At 36.7% G+C, this 19,591-nt stretch overlaps 1 protein-coding gene across 3 annotated transcripts in view; it reads left to right on the top strand.

The window, feature by feature from the left end:
- Positions 1-19,591, top strand: part of PPP1R21 (protein phosphatase 1 regulatory subunit 21) — a 62,204-nt gene that overhangs the window by 8,946 nt on the left and 33,667 nt on the right. For all 3 annotated transcript variants that reach the window (XM_057558594.1, XM_057558596.1, XM_057558595.1), the window contains exons 3-12: positions 2,690-2,836; positions 4,963-5,064; positions 6,208-6,372; positions 6,949-7,007; positions 7,983-8,077; positions 10,193-10,245; positions 10,738-10,887; positions 13,376-13,477; positions 13,565-13,653; positions 15,957-16,093. In XM_057558594.1, the coding sequence (XP_057414577.1) occupies positions 2,690-2,836; positions 4,963-5,064; positions 6,208-6,372; positions 6,949-7,007; positions 7,983-8,077; positions 10,193-10,245; positions 10,738-10,887; positions 13,376-13,477; positions 13,565-13,653; positions 15,957-16,093 (1,099 nt within the window). The remainder of the gene's footprint in view (positions 1-2,689; positions 2,837-4,962; positions 5,065-6,207; positions 6,373-6,948; positions 7,008-7,982; positions 8,078-10,192; positions 10,246-10,737; positions 10,888-13,375; positions 13,478-13,564; positions 13,654-15,956; positions 16,094-19,591) is intronic.

The raw sequence follows: 19,591 nt of genomic DNA, 5'->3' as shown, positions 1-19,591 counted from the left end.
TATTGGACTGTATGTAATGCATTTCTCTCATACCTTGCTTCTCTCATAGCTAAATTCATCAGGATTAATGGGGCTTCTTATCTGGCTTCATCTGATAGCACTCTGTGGGGCTGTGTCATATTCATGTTTATATCCCCAGCATTCAGCCGATGGTTGTCCCCTACTAAATGGATTTGAAAGTGTGAATCATTTAGTCCATTAATCTTGCTTTGAGGTCAAGCTGTTTAATAGTAATAAATAACCTGTGTTAATGAGGACTGGTTGAGTGATACATCTTATCATCAACACCTTTAACTGAGAGGAGAAATATGGCGGGAGATGCAGGAATATGTTTCTACCTCATTTTAGTAGGCATATAATAAGTACTGCTTAGTGATATTTTTAATTGGAAAAATTAATTCTAGGACATGGATTCCTTCTTGGCCAAGTTTCAGTTAAATATACTGCCTACCTCATTCTTTCCCACTCTCCCTTGCTCCCTCTTTAGAGAAAAGGGCTTAAGATTCCCTTTACTCTTCTCTCTTTCTGGAGTAGGCCCCAACCAGTGACATATCCTGAGAATTTCCACTCAGGTTTCCAAGACCCAGAGATATGTCCTTTCACTTGGCTGGTGTTGGACCCTCCACTAGAGAAATCTGTCTCTTGAGGGCGCTCCCTCCTCAGGTGCTATGCCACAGACTCAGGGCTGAGACAGTTCAGAGCATCTTACCCATACTCCCAAAGCTCTCTGCGCCCAAGCTGAGATGATTAAAAATAAGCTTTAAAGTCAGGATATGTTAGCCAAGTTATTATTTTGCCTAAATCACTGAAGAAATGATTATTATCTCTCCTCATGATGTTTAAAACCTATGACTGGGGAAGGTATTTCCTAGCTCGTCTTAGTAGCCCACTCTGGTGTTTGACACCTATGACTGGGGAAGGTATTTCCTGGCTCGTTTAAAACCTATGACTGGGGAAGGTATTTCCTAGCTCGTCTTAGTAGCCCACTCTGGTGTTTGACACCCTCCTGTTGCTGGTTGTGTTCAATTAACTCTGTGATAGTGGCCATGTTGGCAACAGCAGGCTCTATTTATTGAGCACCCACTGTGTGTCAGGCATTACACTAGCACATTACATCCATTATCTCAGTTTTCACAACAGCTCTGTGAGGGCAGACACCACTATTATCGTCCTCATTGCAGAAACGGGTTTACAGAGAGGTTGGGATGGATGTCTTCTGAAATTAATGATTGGTTAATGGAGTTGGGACGTTAGTCAACTAGTGATTAACTAATTATAAGGATGTAAAGAAATTACTTTATGTTTTACTATTCATCACAGTGGTCATTAAAATTATAGTGAGAATGACAGTTTGCCAGTTTGCTCAATGGGAATGTTAGGATGTCTCTGTTAGAGTAGGCATTTGATTATATTGGGTTTGTCTCTTCAATGAGTTGATAGATACAGTAAGCATTCATTGATTTGAATTTCTATAATTTGAAATATATAGTAATTTGGACATGGGCTGAGCCTAAGTTTACCATTGAACTTCAAGTAAAAATTAAGGACTTACTAAACAAACAACAGAAAAGGAAAATGTTTTTCTCTTTAATGAAAACATATTCTATCCCTCTAGCCATGCCCTCAACATGCAAATAATGTCAATAGATTGCAGACACCAGCCTCTGGTTTTTAGGTTGCTGTTTCAATATCCTTAAATCCCCTATTCATTAAAACTTGACCTCTTAGCTTTACAGTGGTTTTTCAATGAAAGTAATAAAAGTAAAGATCTTTCAATATATGGTAGTATATGGCCATCTGTGTTTGATTACCAGTGAACACAAAGTTATCATAACGTCATAAGGAAAATATAGTTAGAATAATTTTTTTTTTTTTTTTGCCATGCTGCATGGCATGTGGGATCTTAGTTCCCCGACCAGGGATCGAACCCATGCCCCCTGCATTGGAAGCACAGAGTCTTAACCACTGGACCACCAGGAAGCCCCAGAATAATATTTTTTTAAAAAAATAGAGTGAAACTAAATATTTCTCTTGTTTCCCATTTTCTTACCCTGTCATGGTATAAACAGTACAGAATGGTCAGTAGAAGATCTGTTGTTTAGATTTTAGATTTTGTTTCTATTTTCACTTTAAAGCATCTGAAACTATTCTTGTGTTAGGATAATATTGATTTTTATCTTTGACAAATCAGAATAATTTAAAGTGTATTAAAAAGACTTCATTTCAACTGACTTAAATTCAAGGAGGATTTATAGGAAATAGTGAATACAAATTTATTTCTTCTATTCTATACTGAAGGGCATCATCAGTGAGTCTGAGGTTCTCTTTGAACTTTCAAGTTTATAAAATTGTAGCCTCAGACTTTGTGTCTCCTCACTGCCAGACACAAGTATAACAACATTATATAACAACACGTAGTTGTGGATATTTTACTCTAAGTCGATGACTGTTACTTCAGTATATATACGCTTTTAGTTTTATTTTTAAATATGCTTGGTTTGGCCAGAAAATGATTTTGTCACAAAACAGAGCTAAAAACATAGGAACTGTAATGATAAACATACAACATGAATTCCTTAAAGCAAGAGGTTTTGATTATATTTTGGTGAAAGAAAAATATTTTTTTTTTCATTATTTTTAAATGTTAAGGCTAAATTACAAGGAATGGTCTGTTTTCACTTTGATGTAGGAACAACTGAAAATGAAGGATCAATCACTGAGAAAACTGCAGCAGGAAATGGACAGTTTGACATTCCGAAATCTGCAGCTTGCCAAGAGGGTAGAGCTACTTCAAGATGAACTGGCTCTTAGTGAACCCCGAGGCAAGAAAAACAAGGTAGGTCAAGTAAAAGCAAGTTAGTGTGACCTTGTCATTAGGTACAGACGTCTCCAGGCCATCCTGGTTTTAACAGAAGACCTCACCTGCAGATACTCTAAAGTTCCATTATTACACCTGGATATTGGGTCAAGAAAGCAGACATTTATTATTAATATATACCAAGTATTAGAGGCATTTTCATATGGAAGTGAGTTTTCAAGAATTTATTAGGAGCCAACATGCACATAGTTGATTTAGTGACTGAGAAAAGTGAAGGGAGTATCTCACATTGGTCAAAATTATTGATATTTTTTAGTTATACTGAGTTGCCATTAACCCAAGGTAGGGCAGGTAGAATGAGAAACATTGTCAAAGTATAACTGCTGTCTGTGAAAGTAGCAGTTGAAGTACTCATACATTAGGCTTGTAAGTTTGTTGCAGATGTATTTTCTTCGGGTGTTTAGTCTTAGGAGTTCAATTTGGTATTCTTGTCCTGAGATGTAAATATAATTTTTTCCCTTCTGGTTTTATGTAGTGAGGTGAGATTCTGATTACTCTAAGATGGATGATCCAGTACTTTTGATCATTCTGTGACTTAGAAGTTGCTTCCTTTTTAAGGGCAGGAGCTAGTGATTGAGTCTTTAGAAGTCTTGTATGTTTGTAGAACAGCACCCCACAAATGTGTGGATTGAGGCAATAATAATAGAATGGTTGGAGGGAAGAAGGCCCGCAGTAACTCTGAAGCAGCATGGTGTGGAGGGAAGAGTGCTGGCTTTTGCAGTTGAGCCCAGGCTTGAATTCTTTGTCTGCCATTTGTAGTTCTATGACTTTAGGCAAATTTTTTAGCCTTGCAACCTCAGTTGTGGGGAAGATACTCTCAGGTTTGTTGTCAGGATTAAATGGGATCATGTAGAAGTACCCAGGACTGTATTTGCCATATGATGGGCAGTTGACATAATTATGTGTTAGTACATTTCCATATGCATTTCCCCTACATGGAAGAATTCTCTAGAGTGGTAATTTTCAAATAAATGGGGAAGAGAGAGGGCAAAACAGATACGTATTAGAATCACTTGGGAAACTGTCAAAATACACATGCTCTGGAAATTCTGAAAGACCCTTGGGGAGGGAATAACCATCTGTATTTCAAACATTGTCCCCAGGTTAGTGAGATCCTCTCCCAGGGCTGTTTTAGCAGAGATTTGGGTATAATTACTTCTGAATTAATTTTAATAAGAGCTTTCCACATTTGGAAGCACTAAGCACCCAGAATATGTCATTCAACAGTGTTCCTTGTGTGCACATACCTCTTGTGTTCGCATTTAATGTTTATTTGTTTGTCTGTTTGTTACATAGCTGCTCCATTTTCAAAGGGCTTTCTAATCACTGGTTCACATTGGATCAGTAAATGACTTCATTTTAAGTGAGGAGTGAAGCACAAGAAAGGCAGAGGAGGGTGGTGACTGATGTCTGAACAGTTTCATTGTTAGGCTGTCCCTTGAATAGTCTCACTTCTGTGTGTATTTCATGAAAACAGATGTTCATTATTGGCTCTTAAATAATGCTGTTCTATGTAGAAAAAGTTAATATTGGTAAAAAGGCAAAAGGCAGGTATTTTTCATAATCTTTGAGCTTTTTCCTTCTGTTTATTTATAATAGCTTTATCTTATGTTTTTTTAAATTAGAAATTTATGTGAACTTCTGTATAAATGTATTTTTGTGAATGCTGTTAATTTCTTAAAGGAGTTTTAGCAACTCAGACTCATGGAATTGGTAAAACTGTCATTTCCCACACCAAAAGATTAATTGAAATGATATTTATTAGCATATTTGTATTGCTAGCTTTCTGGGTCTGCTCTGTCTTCCAACAGAACTACTCCTGAATTCATCTGCAAAGAATAGTGAGCCTTATCTGTTATTTTCTCTCTCTGTTTTAAGCTTTCCTGCTCATTGCAATATTTGCAGTTCCAACTTGTGTCACATAGGAAAAGTTAAATGATGGACTGTATACCTTTTGCAGGATTGTTTGAGAATGGTGAACACGTAGAAGAGACAAGCTACTAAGGTGATAGAGAATCTGTGTACCTTAGGATGTTTCTCTAAAGGATGAAAGTTATGTGGACATAACTTATTCTTTCCATCAGAAAAGTGGAGAATCTTCTTCTCAGTTGAGTCAAGAGCAGAAGAGTGTCTTTGATGAAGACCTGCAAAAGAAGATAGAAGAGAATGAACGGTTGCACATACAAGTGAGAAAATCTTTCTGTTTTTCCATATGAATTTAAAAATGGGTTGTATGATCTGCAATGTGGGAAAACCAGTGCAAGATAGAGTGTTTTGTGTATGGGTGGGTGTTTTAATGTTTCCTGTGGTCCTTAGGTACATACATCACTGTCATTCATTCATTTCTTAGATCTCATTCATGTTTTAATACGGATGTGTGCTTTGAATATGCACTTGTTCAGAGGACAGCAGAATAACTTCATAAGTTAACAATAAAGAAGTATACTGGGCACTCTTCATTTTATATAGGAGATGGTTGGATGGATCATTTAGATGGGGGCTTATCAATAAGTAGTGTTTGCTTTTTAATTTATGACAGCTTAGTTGGTTTTTATCTGTTTCCCTGTTAGTCTGTAAGGTCTCATTAGGGTATAGACCATGTCGGTTTTGTCTGCCCAGCCTCAGGACAGGGCCTCACTCATGGCAGGCCCTCAAATATTTATGGAATGTTGAGTAATCAGTGTCTGCTCCAAACCATTCAGCATATTTTTAAGAGTCGTAGGGTAGTGTATTCAACTATGCCTCCTGATTTTTTGTGTGAAATGGTGAGCATAGTCAAACAGTGGAAAATAAATATGCATTCTCAGTCTTTGAAAATGTTTACAAACTGAACTTTTGACTTCATGAATTTTGTGTTAAGTATTCATAATTCTTAATTACTACTGGCTTCTCATTAAGGAAAGGAGCCTTACCTGCTTCAGGAGTAACATCTGTTTGATTTTTGATTATTTAATTGCAGAAGTCAGCCTAACAGAAAAGTTATACCCTGGTCAGTTGAGTTCTCTGTGTGCCAGAAATGGTTTGAAATAGAAATCCATGAGCCTGGGAGGAAGGAGGTACAGGCTTTGGAGTCAGTCTGTGACTGTGAGACATTTGACAAGTTAGGTCATCCCTTGAAGCTTCTGTTTCACCGTCTGTAAAGGAGGGATTGCAAGTACACCACCTCTGACCTGCCGCGAGTCTCCACCGAGCTCATGCCTGTGTGGTTTTGCACAGTCAGCACATGGAACCTTATGGAAGTTGCTCAGTGATTAGTTGCTGCAGTTGTTTTCTCTTCATTTGTGTATATTGGGATGTTGTGAGAAGACACCATGCTCTTTTCTTTTCAGTTTTTTGAAGCCGATGAGCAGCACAAGCACGTGGAAGCAGAGCTCAGGAGTCGGCTGGCCACTCTGGAGATGGAAACGGCCCAGCACCAAGCTGTGGTCGATGGCCTGACCCGGAAGTACATGGAAACCATCGAGAAGCTGCAGAACGACAAGGCTAAACTAGAGGTAAGATCCGCCGTTGGGGAGAGCACGTGAAAAAATAGTCCAGGCTTTTGGAAATCATCCGCCTGCTCTGTAGAACAGAAGTTAGCTGTTCAAGGCAGGACTGCTGCCTGCAGCGTCTCCTCAGCGAGCTCACATCTGTGGCCTGAGCCGTCCGCTCTTCTTTTTTTTTTTTTTTTGACAGACCAATATGCATATAATTTTGGTTAGTTATATTTGTCACACCACATTTCTAGCAAATTGAACACAATTTCAAGTAAATAGCTATATAAAATTTATAGGGGAAAACCAGAAAATAAAAAAAAGAGTAGAAAAATTTTTTCTCTACCTGCAGGATTTCAAAATGGAAAGCCAAACAATATAGTTTGGCATAGTTTATTTTTTAAATTTTTTAATTTTTTAAAATTTTATTGGAGTGTAGTTGATTTACAATGTTGTGTTAGTTTCAGGTATACAGCAAAATGATTCAGTTACCCATACACATATATTCATTCTTTTTCAGATTTTTTTTTCCCATCTAGGTTTCTTACAGAATATTGAGTAGAGTTCCCTGTGCTTTTTTTTCCTTCTAAAATTCAGGTAAAATCTCAGACTCTAGAAAAGGAGGCCAAGGAATGTCGACTTCGGACAGAAGAATGGTATGTGGAAACGTGAATTCCAAGGGGCCCTGAAGTGAGAATCAGAAGACCCGAGTTTTGGTGTAGTAGCTCCTCTGTCTTAATTTTCTCACATTTGCAATGAGACAGGAGTAGATCATCTCCAGGGTCCTTTTCAGTTCTGTTATCTCTGGGACCTTATGAATTCTTTGTAGAGTGGCCTGTGCGTTAGTCCTCAGCCTGCAGATGTTTTGGACTGTGGCAGATGGCATTCTGGGGCTCCAATACTGAGGACTGGATCCTTTCTGTTTTAGACTACTCTAAAGAGGAGGCCTTCTGAGAGTCCCAGGCAGGAAAACTGACTAATGATCATGGTGTCAACCTTTTAATGGTACATTTTAAATAAAATGAGGTTATGCAATCTATTGATAATTTGGAGATATTTACATCTTAAAATATTACTTATCTCTAGGTAGTAAGAGCATGCACCAACATTTATTTGATAAATGACATATTTTAGGTTTTAATAGGATCAATCAAGTGAATTTTTTCAGTTTAGTTGCATTGAATATGCATGGTGTATCTATGCTCTTAATTGAATCAGAACCAAAAATGATCAGATTTTGAGCTCAAGGAAAAAATAAACGCTTTAATACTTTAAAAACGTTTACCATAATACTTGGACAAATATTTATGTGTTGTAAAGAGAAAATTTATGAGTTTGAAATGGCTCTAAGATTATTTTGAGCTTGGGGAGATAAACTTAAAATTGTATAAGATATTGGGACTGTGATAAATTCTTCGAAACTTCCAGTCATTCAACAGGAGTCTCAGGAGCTTTAGAATCAAGGCTTAGTATTTTTCTTATCTTCATTTTTTTTTTAACAACTCTCTACTACCAAGGGTATCCCAGGTGTCAGGTACCATCCTCTGAAAGCCTGATACCAGCTGTTGAAGTAACAAGCAAATGATGATCTACTGTCTATTGATAATGTGGTTTTGTATTTTTTCTTTCAGTCAGTTACAGTTAAAGAATCTTCATGAAAATTTGTCAAGTAGATTAGAGGAATCCTTATCAATCATCAGTGAAAAAGTACCTTTTAATGATACAAGTAGGTATTATGTACAGTTTTCCATTATTTGCAACTCTGAACCTCTTTATGATAGCCAACTAATTAAAATAATTTGTAATCTATTTGGCAGAAAATCTCATTGGCCTTGTAACAGAGGGTTGCTTTCTTTTTGTCCTTTTGATCAGCTTTGGCCTTCATGTTTCATAGGGAGATTTTAATTTGTCACATAACTATGCTGAAGTTAGGCTTCTTGGAAAAAGCCCAAAGTCACATTTTTTAATTGCATGTATTTAACATATCCCAAGGTGAAAACCAACCTGCACATAAAGTACCTGAATATTTGTACAAGAAAATTTGATCATGATGGGTGGCAAGGTGGGAGAGGAGTAGGGGGATGGGTGGGAGGTAAATCTTCTTAGCCTGGTATCTCCTGCCCTTTGGACAATCCCCAGAGATAGTTAGGGAGTTGACTTGGGTAAGCCCTGCTTCCTGCTCATCCTGGGAATGGTCTGGTAATTTACACAGCCAAGAGCAACAAAAAGAAGTTAAAAAAAGAAAAATCAATTTACATATATAACAGATGCCAAATTTGTAACCTTTAGACAGGTATTAAATCTAAACCTTGAAGACAAAGAAAACAATTGTTTTGATGCAGAAACTTAAATTAGTACACATTTCCTTTTCACAATTATATGATTGAAATTAATTTTTGACTTCTCAATTTTTCTTAGGGAAGACCTAAAAAAAGAGGGAAGAAAAGACACCAAAGAAAAATAGCAGTTTGCTCTAACACTGAAATCAGCATATGTCATTATTATATCAAAAACCTAAATTCTTCTGAAAACAACACCTGTTACTGCTTTCTACATTAATGTAAATAGCACCAGCATACTTTGATCCACTAGACTTAAAACCTTGGCATTTCATTTTCCCCTTAATCCTTAGTCATCAGGTTCTAATCATTTCCTTCTGAATCTCTTTGGGTTTATCCTTTCTTTTCCAATACTAGTTGTCACCCTATTTTAGGTTCTTACCATGTCACAAGTAGGTTACTACTTTTAGTTCCGAAATATTTAGAGATTATTTACTGAAAGTCTAAATGGGTGGGGAGCACAGGATATGCAAAAACTTATAAGACGAAAATCTCTACCTACCCTCAAGGAATTTATAGTCCAGTAGGGGAGAAATAAGATAGAGAAATATCTAAAATATAAGCTAAGCTATTCCATGAAGAACCTCTTGGGGTTTCAGAGTAAGGATGATTACTACTGGTGGGGTTGTTTGGGGAAGCCTTTTGGAAGAAGTGTGCTTTGAGCTGGGCCAGGATGCAAAAGTAGGTTTTATTGGTCAGAGAGGTGAGGGAGAACGAGCCAGGGAATTGCATGGAGTATGGTATGTAGGATAAAGGTGCTGTCAGGGCCTGACAGCAGTAATTAGTTAAGTATGACTGGAGGCTAGAGTGGGTGGGATGTGGAGGCCAATGATGGGTAAGTTCTGAAAGGGAGGGTGGGGCTGGACCCTCAAGTTCTGGGCAAAGGAATTGGGACTTAATTTGCAAGGCAGTAGGTTGTTGCAGAAGCTTTTGGGGATGTCTTGGTGAAATTTGTGCACTCACAGAGTTAATCTGGCAACAGAGTGTAGACTACCCAGGAATGGGAGAAGGGGGCTGATGCTGTTGTGATGGTAGTCCTGGTGTGCTGTGATGGGGGCGGGAGCCTGAGTTGTCAGGGAGATGCAAGGAGGCAAGGGAGCAAGAGGAGGCAGTGTGGTGCAGTTGACGGAAATCAAAGAGGCAGACGGGGAGCAGGTTTATGGGAAAGATGTTGAGGGTAACTTTGTTGTGGCTTAATATTCTAACAGATTGGTGTGCATCTCTTTACCTACTGGTGTGTACATTTGTGAATAAAAGCCTAGATCTGGGGAGAGAAACTGATGTTGACCCAACTGGGATGGATGAACCCCCTGTTGGGAGTGGTGGGAATGAGGGGTACAGAGTACAAAGAGGCCTGTACGGAGTGCACCGCAGTGATCAGGAAGGGAAGGGGCTGAGGGGGAGAGAAGCTGGGAAATGGGGTGAGCATTTATTATTTCTCAGTTAAGCTCTTTTTTCGTCAATGTAAAATGACTTAATGAACAGCCATTTTTGTTTTGTAGAATATAGTCGGTATAACGCTCTGAACGTTCCAGTCCACAATAGGAGACATCAGGTAAAGATGAAGTTTTTATTTTCAGTGATGTGTGTGTCAGACTTTTCAGAAACACCAATTAGTTGTTTGGGCCCCTGTTTAGTGCACCAAACCATTGCGTTTAACTTTACTTTCTTTTCTCATACATTCTTAAAAATTGTGTAACTCGCTGGTTTTTGAATTGGTAAATAATATAGATTTTTGCTGTCTCTTGTCCGATAACATTAGAACTGAATTGTGGGATGCACTGATTTTTGAGTCATACCTTTCTTTTAGGTTTTGCACTTAAACAGTCTAGGTTAAGTGGAGAGGTATATTTACCAAAACTGGCGGCTTTCTATTGTAATTTACTTAGACGGTAGTATTAAAATCTAAGTGGGAGCAAATGAATTTAAATTAAGGAATAATTAATTATACTAGAGTTCAAATGTTTCTCCAAAAGCAGACTTAACAAAGTTGTTTGGGGGTAATAACTTGATAGTTGACTTTAACTATATCCTTTTCATTTTAAAGCTGAAGATGCGGGATATCGCTGGGCAGGCCCTGGCTTTTGTTCAAGATCTTGTCAAGGGTCTTCTGAACTTTCACACCTATACAGAACAGAGGATTCAGATTTTTCCTGTTGATTCTGCCATTGACACTATATCTCCATTGAATCAGAAGGTACATTTAACTCAGGATACCTTTTGTTTGCCCTGAACAAATGTGGAGACTTGTTACTAATTATCAGACCACTTCTGTGCCTCCGCCAAGTACTGTGGAGGACGTGGGAAAAGCTACAAGTCGTAGTCTTTACCCTCAAGATAAAATACGGCAAACGTGGGGATTCTTAAGAAATGAAATAGTAAGGGAGTTGTTAAAGACCTTAGTGTGAGTGAGTGGTATGGGCAGTAAGTGATATGAGGTCATCAGGGAGGGGAGATTGCTGTCTGTGGTAGTGTCTGGAAAGGTTCTTTGGTGATTTAACTGGACTTCGAAAAATGAGCATGATTTGCATAGGAGGAGCGAAGCGGGGTGGGTATTTTTTCCCCGCAGAAGAGGGAAAGACATGAGCAAAACCATGGAGTAGGAAACCATAGGGAGTAGGCACGTAGTCACATACCACCACTTTTGCCATATCGTGCTGGTAACACAGACTGGCCCTGACACAGTGTGCGAGGGTGTTACTCAGAGCCAAGAATAGCAGGAGGTGGGGATTATTGGGGCCATCTTGAAGGGAGGAAATTAGGGGGCTTGCAATAGATGAACTCTAAGTGCCCCATACTGTGGTGTCTGAAGTGAGTCATGCCACTCTCTACTTACCTGATTCTTCTCATCAGCTTTTTTTTGGTGTCTGTGTGTGCATCATGCAGTATTTCCAGGGTTTGAATAGTGTTTATGTCCACAGATCCTATTAGTATAGCAAAGGCTTAGATTCTGGAGTCATACTTCTGGGGTGGCAGCCCAGTTCTGCCACTTTCTGTGTCCCCTTGGTCAGTTTATTTAACCTCTCTGTGCATCTTGAAAATGGAGGATAAAGTACTTACCCCACAGGTAGGTATGTTTGAGGATTTAATGAGATAATACGTGTACAGTCCTAAGAACAGTGCTTGGCACATAGTAAGTACTCAGTAAAGGCTAGCTCTTACCATCGTCATCATGCTGCTGTACTCATAGGAAGCCCTCAGCAGATGCTTGCTTTTCATCAGTTTTCATCTGACTCCACAAATCTTTTGAAGTTCATAAAAATTAAACTTTGGGCCTTTGAAATGCTCTTTAATATCACCATGGGAAAAAGCTTTCAGATGACCTCGGTAAGGAAAATGGAACTGCAGCATTTTAATGTAGTTATATTTTCTTTTATACTTCCTATAATATAAAAACATTTTTTTCCACTGATTCTTTGTCCATTATTTTATTTTATTTACTTTTACTTTTAATTAATTATTTATTTATTTGTTTGTTTGGTTTTTGGGGTTTTTTGGCCACACCGCCTGGCTTGCGGGATCTTAGTTCCTCAACCAGGGATTGAACCCGGACCCCAGCAGTGAAAGCGCTGAGTCTTAACTGCTGGACGACCAGGGAATTCCAGCCATTACTTTATTTTAGCTTGTTGCCATATTATGCCCACACAGCGAGAATCAAATATGTTAATCTTAACAGAAACATTTCATTACTTTGAAGAATTCATATTTTTCTCAATATTTTACCCTTGGTGCTTTGGCCTCTGAAAGGCCCTATGTGATTTTCTATTAAGTCTGTATTACTGAAGATTCAGAAACCATTTGTTAAAAGATGACCAAAGCGTTTAGACTTGTTCATAGAATCATAGAGTAGACATTTATACCTGAGCTTAGAGTTCAACTTATTTACAGCTGTAAAGATCGAAGCCCAGAGAGACTGAATTTCCCAGGGCCATATATCTGTGTAGTTTGCACTAGGACCAATTGAATCACCTATCTGCAAAATGAGACCTTACATTTCTATACTGAGAAAATGAAATTTAAGCCATTATACAGTATTTAGAAAACTGAGATATTTCACAAGTGAAAAATTAACTTCTTGCTTCTCAATTGTCTAAATGCCTGGGGGATCTTCTTCTGAATCTATTCTTCATACTGAATTAGTCCTTTGTAAATATTACAGTATCCATGACAGTTATAAAAGTTTTTATATTCTCATTTAGATGATAATTACATTACTGGAATTTGTTAACCTTGAACATTGTATACAGTGAAAATAAGAAACTATACTTAAAAGTCTTTTGCTTCTAAAAAATGAGTTAAATTAAATGAGTTATATAACACAAAAATCTGTCATACAGTTTTGATTATCAAATCTTTTTTTTTTTTTAACTGGGACCCCTATGAAGAAGCAGTTGTTTGGAGAAGAAGGCCTGTCGGTGCTGTGTTGTAAATTGTATCCCCTCCCCATTTGCTTCATGCCTGGTCATTAATTATGTCATCCCTCTTCTAGTTCCTCATTTTGCAGTGGAATGGGGACTTGGGGATAATATCTAGGATTTTAGAGGGGAGCTCTGTGTAAAAGCCTGATTTCCCAAAAAAAGTTTGCAGAAGAATTTAGGTTTAAAACTCAGCGAGTCCATTTATGAATGTTTTGCTATTCTTTTTTTTCCAGTGATTTAACTCACAATTCTTTCCCTTCTATTTAGTTCTCACAGTATCTTCATGAAAATGCATCCTATGTCCGCCCTCTTGAGGAAGGAATGCTTCATTTATTTGAAAGTATTACTGAGGATACTGTGACTGTCCTGGTAATTTTCTTCTCTGTTTTACTTCTGGAAATGGGAGCTCTTCTTTTTCAAATGACACTATTAACCTTGAAATTTTTTCTTTTCCAGGAGACAACTGTGAAATTGAAAACTTTTTCAGAGCATTTAACCTCTTACATATGTTTTCTTAGGAAGATTCTTCCTTATCAGTTAAAAAGGTACTTACCCTCTGGGCCAGGGAGCTTGGGGAATTGTGAGGTGTCATCTGAGCTGTGCTGGAGTTAATAAAGTAATAACATGTGCTTCTTGTGATCTGCCTGACCTTTCTGCACCACAACCAATTTGGACTTCTGTGAAAAAGGAAAGTCATGGTTTGAGCAGCACAAACATATATGTAAGAAAATTGAATTGTAGTTTGTCAGCTAGGGTTTTTTCAGTATTCTGTACTGAGATTACTACTATAACCACATAATGCAATATGAACGAGTATTTTTAATGATTGGGAATGACACATTTATTGAAGGAAATGTTTCATTTTGGGGTATTTTTTATCCTTTTACTATAAACATCTAGATGGGGGTTATAATAGTTAACCTCTACATTGCAATTTATAATCCTTAGGTTTCTTTGAAATAGTATATTGTTTTTATTATTGGTGATTTATTTAAGTTATAAAGTAAAAACTTTGTTTACATACTTCAGCCCTCATAGGATGTGTCGTTAAGTAACCTTAAATGTTCCATCTTAAACATTTCTGGAAAGGCAAGAGAAAATAATTTATGTAATTGGAAATTTGAGAATACTGCTTGTACATTTTGATACTTTTGGTCTAAAACTACCAAGAGTCCTAATTCATCTAAATCTTTTCATCCTAAGATTTAGTCTTTAAAAAAAGTAATCAAAGAATAATACAACTGGAACGTAGGAGAAATAAGAGCATATATGTAGTATAGTATATTGCAAAATAAGGTTTAGGAAATACGTAGATGAATAACTTACAGATGTTGAAAATATACAAATAATTATAGTTTTTAAGTCCTTGTAAAACTAAAGTAGTAGGTTTTAGCTTTTCAATAATATGAAATTTTATTATTAAAAAATTAATGTGTTAAGAGCCATCTTATTTCCTAATTCTAACCTAACAAGGTATTTCAGTAACTGAATTCAATGATTTGTGCACATGACAGAATTTTAGGAATCGGAATTATGACAAACTAATAATTGTGAATTACAGTTTCATTCAGATCCTTAAATGTTTTATTTAGTTGAGTATAATTAAAGTTTTTTTGAAAATTGACTCTGGAAGTTTAACACTAAATTGAATACACTTTATTGATTTGGCTTATGTTGAAAAGACTCTAAGAACCATTGCAAAACTTCTAATTGCCAAACATCTGCTTTTCTTATCATCCTGTGACCTCCCCTTCTCCAGGCTCCTATCCCATTCCTTACCTCAGGATGGCATATATAAGCCTCAGTTGCCCCACTTGCCCTTGAGTCTCATTGTCTTTGTGGACTCCCCTACATATGTAATTAAATTTGTTTTTCTTATATTAAAAAAAAAAAAAGAACCATTGCAAAAGTGGTATTTACTACTTGAAACAGTTAAGCATTGTTATTTTATCTTAATTTATTTTTTCACTATTACATTTTTAGAAACACTGGATAAGTCCTTTCTTGATTTAAGATTCCTATTCTTGGAATGTTCTGTTCCATATGCCTTCAGCCCTATCTTATCACGTATTCATGTTTTTAGGCAATTTTTTGGTCATTGGTTTAAATACCACTTTAGTTGACAAGATGACATGTTCATTAGTAGTAAATGGGCTTAGTACTGAATGAAGCTGTTTGCTATAAATAAGTAGAAGAGGAGACGAGGCAAGGTCGAGGGAATGGATATGATTATCATTCTGTGCAAATAACTTTAGTAGCTTTGTGTAAAAAGCATTTTACTTGATTACTGCACATTTTAAATAAACACTCTTAAGAGTCAATGTAGTTTTTTTTAACCTTATAATTAAGTTTTCCAAAGCATCATTTAAAATTGAAAATGGTAAAATGTATTTTATGAATATTAAGCATTTATTTTTGTATTGAGCCTATAGATTGTTTTTTCCAATCTGTTTGACTTTTGAACCTACATACACTGAAAAAGGTTTCTCAATGATTTTCTCTCCTAGTTCCTGTGTAATTAATTCTCTTTAGGAATTCAGTCTATGAAATATTTTTCTCCTGAAAATATTTTTAAGGGAAACATGTTTTTGCTGCTCTCAGGATGGAAAGATAATGGGCACCTCCCTTTATTTTTTCTTCCATTTAGTCGTCTTTTGCTGCATTGGCGTTTGCAGCAAGCAGGTGTATGTATTATGGTATAAAAAATGGAACCTTGTAAATGAGATCAAATTCCTTTTTTTGGTAAATTCTCTCTTCAGATATAGATGTTTGAGAATTTAGATGGTTTCTTATAGCTAGTTGAAAATCGTTCAGGATGCTCGCTTTTATAAAATCTGCCCTTTCTTAGCTTAGAAGAAGAATGTGAAGCTTCCCTTTGCACGTCTGCATTACGAGCCAGGAATCTAGAGCTGTCCCAGGACATGAAAAAGATGACAGCTGTGTTTGAGAAGCTGCAGACTTACATTGGTCTTCTCGCCTTGCCAAGTAAGCGTGTTTGTTACTCATGGTTCAACTTGAAGAACTTAGAGTACAAGAAGCTTGAGGAGGGAGGTGGTTTGGCATGTCGCAGTGAGAAGAGCCTAGGACCTGGGATCAGAAAAACTTGAATTCAAATCCTCCAGCTCCTTATACATTTATGGTCTTGGGCAAATCACTTCTCTGCTTCTGTTTTCCCACTTATGAAATGGAGGTAAATGTGATTATTAAGTTAAATTAAGAATGTACAATATCAGGCATCGAAGACATACATTAAATATTAAATCTCTTTCTCTCCTTCCTCTTTTTTAAATGGAGAGGGGCAAAGCGTAAGAATTCGTAGCAACTTTCCAACAAGTAGCATAGGGGAAGGTTAATAGTAAAAATGCTATTTTTAGCAGAACTGTATCATAACAAAGCCCCAAAATGTAAAGGTTGACGGTCTTGGGGAAAAAAAATGCTGTGTGTTGCCCTTTGGTTTAATTTGAAAAAAGTATTTTCAGGTCATTGAATGGACCTCAGTTTAAATGATGTTTGTAAGAAAACCATGATTTTTGTAGTAGTGATTTGATTATTTGTTTTTTGTAACAGCTTAAATGTGATATAATTTACATACCATACAATTTACCCATTTAAAGTGTACAGTTCGGTAGTTTTTACTATAGTCACAGACATGTGCATCAACACTACAGTCAGTTTTAGAATATTTTCATCACCCTAAGAAGAAACCTTGTATACTTTAGCTATCACCCTCTTATTCCACTGTTCTGTCCCCGCCCAGTACCAAGCAACCACTAATCTACTTACTGTTTATAGATTTGCCTGTTCTGAACATTTCATATAAATGGAATCATACAGTCTGTGGTCTTTTGTTTGGTCTTTTGTGACTGCTTTCTTTCACTTAGCATAATATTTTCAAGATTCATCCAAGTTGTAGCATGTATAGGTATTTCATTCCTTTTTATTGCAGAATAATATTCCATTGGATGGTTATATCACATTTTATTTATCTACCTATCAGTTGATGGACATTTGGGTTGTTTCCACCTTTTGGCTATTGTGAATAATGATGCTATAGATATTTGTGAACAAGTTTTTGAGTAGACATATCTTTTCATTTCTCTTGGGTATATAGCTCAGAGTGGAATTGCTGGGTCATATGGTAACTTTATGTTTAATTGTTGGGGGAACTGCTAGCTTGTATTCCAAGGCATGTGTACCATTTTATATTCCCACCAGCAGCAGGGTTCCAATTTTTCCACATCCACACCAACACTTATTATGTGAATTTTTAAAAAATTTCTTCTTTTTTTTTAATTGAAGTATAGTTGTTTTACAACATTGTGTTAGTTTCAAGTGTACAGCATGTGTGTGTGTGTATCCATCCTTTTTTTCGACTCTTTTCCATTATTGGTTATTATAAGATATTGAATATAGTCCCTGTGCTATACAGTAAATCCTAGTTGTTTACTTTATATATAGTGGTGTGTATCAGTTAATTCCATACTCCTAATTTATCCCTCCCCCGCTTCCCTTTTGATAACCATAAGTTTGTTTTCTATGTCTTTGAGTCTATTTCTGTTTTATAAATGAGTTCATTTGTATTATTTTTTAGATTCCACATATAAGTGATGTCATATAATATTTATCCTTCTCTGTCTGACTTACTTCATTTAGTATAATAATCTCTATGTTCATCTGTGTTGCTGCAAATGGCATTATTTCATTCTTTTTTATGGCTGAGTAATATTCCATTGTATAAATATACCACATCTTCTTTATCCATTCATCTGTCAATGGACACTTAGGTTGCTTCCATGTGTTTGCTATTGTAAATAGTGCCGCTGTTAACATTGGGGTGCATGTATCTTTTTGAGTTAGAGTTTTTGTCTTTTCCATATATATGCCCAGGAGTGGGATCACTGGAGCATTCCATAGTGGCTGTACCAATCTATATTCCCACCAACAGTGTAGGAGGGTTCCCTTTTCTCCACACCCTCTTCAGCATTTATTATTTGTAGACTTCTTGATGATGACCATTATGACCAGTGTGAGGTGATAGCTCATTGTAGTTTTGATTTGCATTTCTCTAATAATTAGCAGTGTGGAGCATCTTTTCATGTGCATGTTGGCCATCTGTGTGTCTTCTTTGGAGAAATGTCTGTTTTGGTCTTCTACCCATTGTTTTTTTGGCCGTGCCACGCGGCTTGCGGGATCTTAGTTCCCCCATCAGTGGGTTGAACCTGCGCCCTCGGCAGTGAAGGCACAGAGTCCTAACCACTGGACTGCCAGGGAATTCCCTTTACCCATTTTTTTGATTGGGTTGTTTGTGTTTTTGATATTGAGCTGTAGGAGCAGTTTGTATATTTTGGAAATAAAGCTCTTGTTGGTTGCATCGTTTGCAAATATTTTCTCCCAGTCTGTAGGTTGTCCTCATTTTGTTTATGGTTTCCTTTCCTGTTCAAAAGCTTATAAATTTGATTAGGTCCCATTTGTTTATTTTTGCTTTTATTTCTTTTGCCTTGGGAGACTGATCTAAGAAAATATTGCTACAATGTATGTCAAAGAATGTTTTGCCTGTGTTCTCTTTTAGGAGTTTTATGGTGTCATGTCTTATATTTAAGTCTTTAAGCCATTTTGAGTTTATTTTTGTGTATGGTGTAAGGGAGTGTTCTAACTTCATTGATTTATACGTAGCTGTCCAGCTTTCCCATACCACTTGCCGAAAAGACTGTCTTTTCCCCATTGTATATTATTGCCTCCTTTGTTGAAGATTAATGCGCTGTAGGTGTGTGGGTTTATTTCTGGGCTCTCTATTCTGTTCCATTGATTCATATGTCTGTTTTTGTGCGGTACCATGCTGTTTTGATTATGGTAGCTTTGTAGTATTATCTGAAGTCTGGAAGGGTTATGCCTCTAGCTTTGTTCTTTTTCCTCGGGATTGCTTTGGCAATTCTGGATATTTTGTGGTTCCATATAAACTTTAAGATTATTCTAGTTTTGTGAAAAGTGTCATGGGTAATTTGATAGGGATTGCATTAAATCTGTAGATTCCTTTGGCTAGTATGGGCATTTTAACAATATTATTTCTTCCAGTCCAAGAGCATGAGGTAACTTTCCGTTTTCTTGAATAATCTTTGATTTCCTTTATCAATGTTTAATAGTTCTCAGTGTATAAGTCTTTCACCACCTTGGTTAGGCTTATTCCTAGGATTTTTTTTTTTTTGATATGATTTTAAACAAAATTGTTTTTTACTTTCTCTTTCTGGTATTTCATTGTTAGTGTAAAGAAATATAACAGATTTCTCTATATTAATCTTATATCCTGCTACCTTACTGAATTCATTTATGAGTTCTAATAGTTCTGTGTGGAGTCTTTAGGGTTTTCTATATAGAGTGTTATGTCATCTGCACAAAATGACAATTTTACCTCTTCCCTTCCAATTTGGATATTTTTGTTTCTTTTTTTTGTCTGATTGCTGTGGCTAGGGCTTCCAATACTATGTT

Source organism: Balaenoptera acutorostrata, chromosome 12 (assembly GCF_949987535.1).
Source record: "Balaenoptera acutorostrata chromosome 12, mBalAcu1.1, whole genome shotgun sequence".
Taxonomy (NCBI): Eukaryota; Metazoa; Chordata; class Mammalia; order Artiodactyla; family Balaenopteridae; genus Balaenoptera; species Balaenoptera acutorostrata.
Note: the sequence above shows the minus strand (reverse complement) of the source record. Positions and strands in the feature narration are given on the sequence as shown.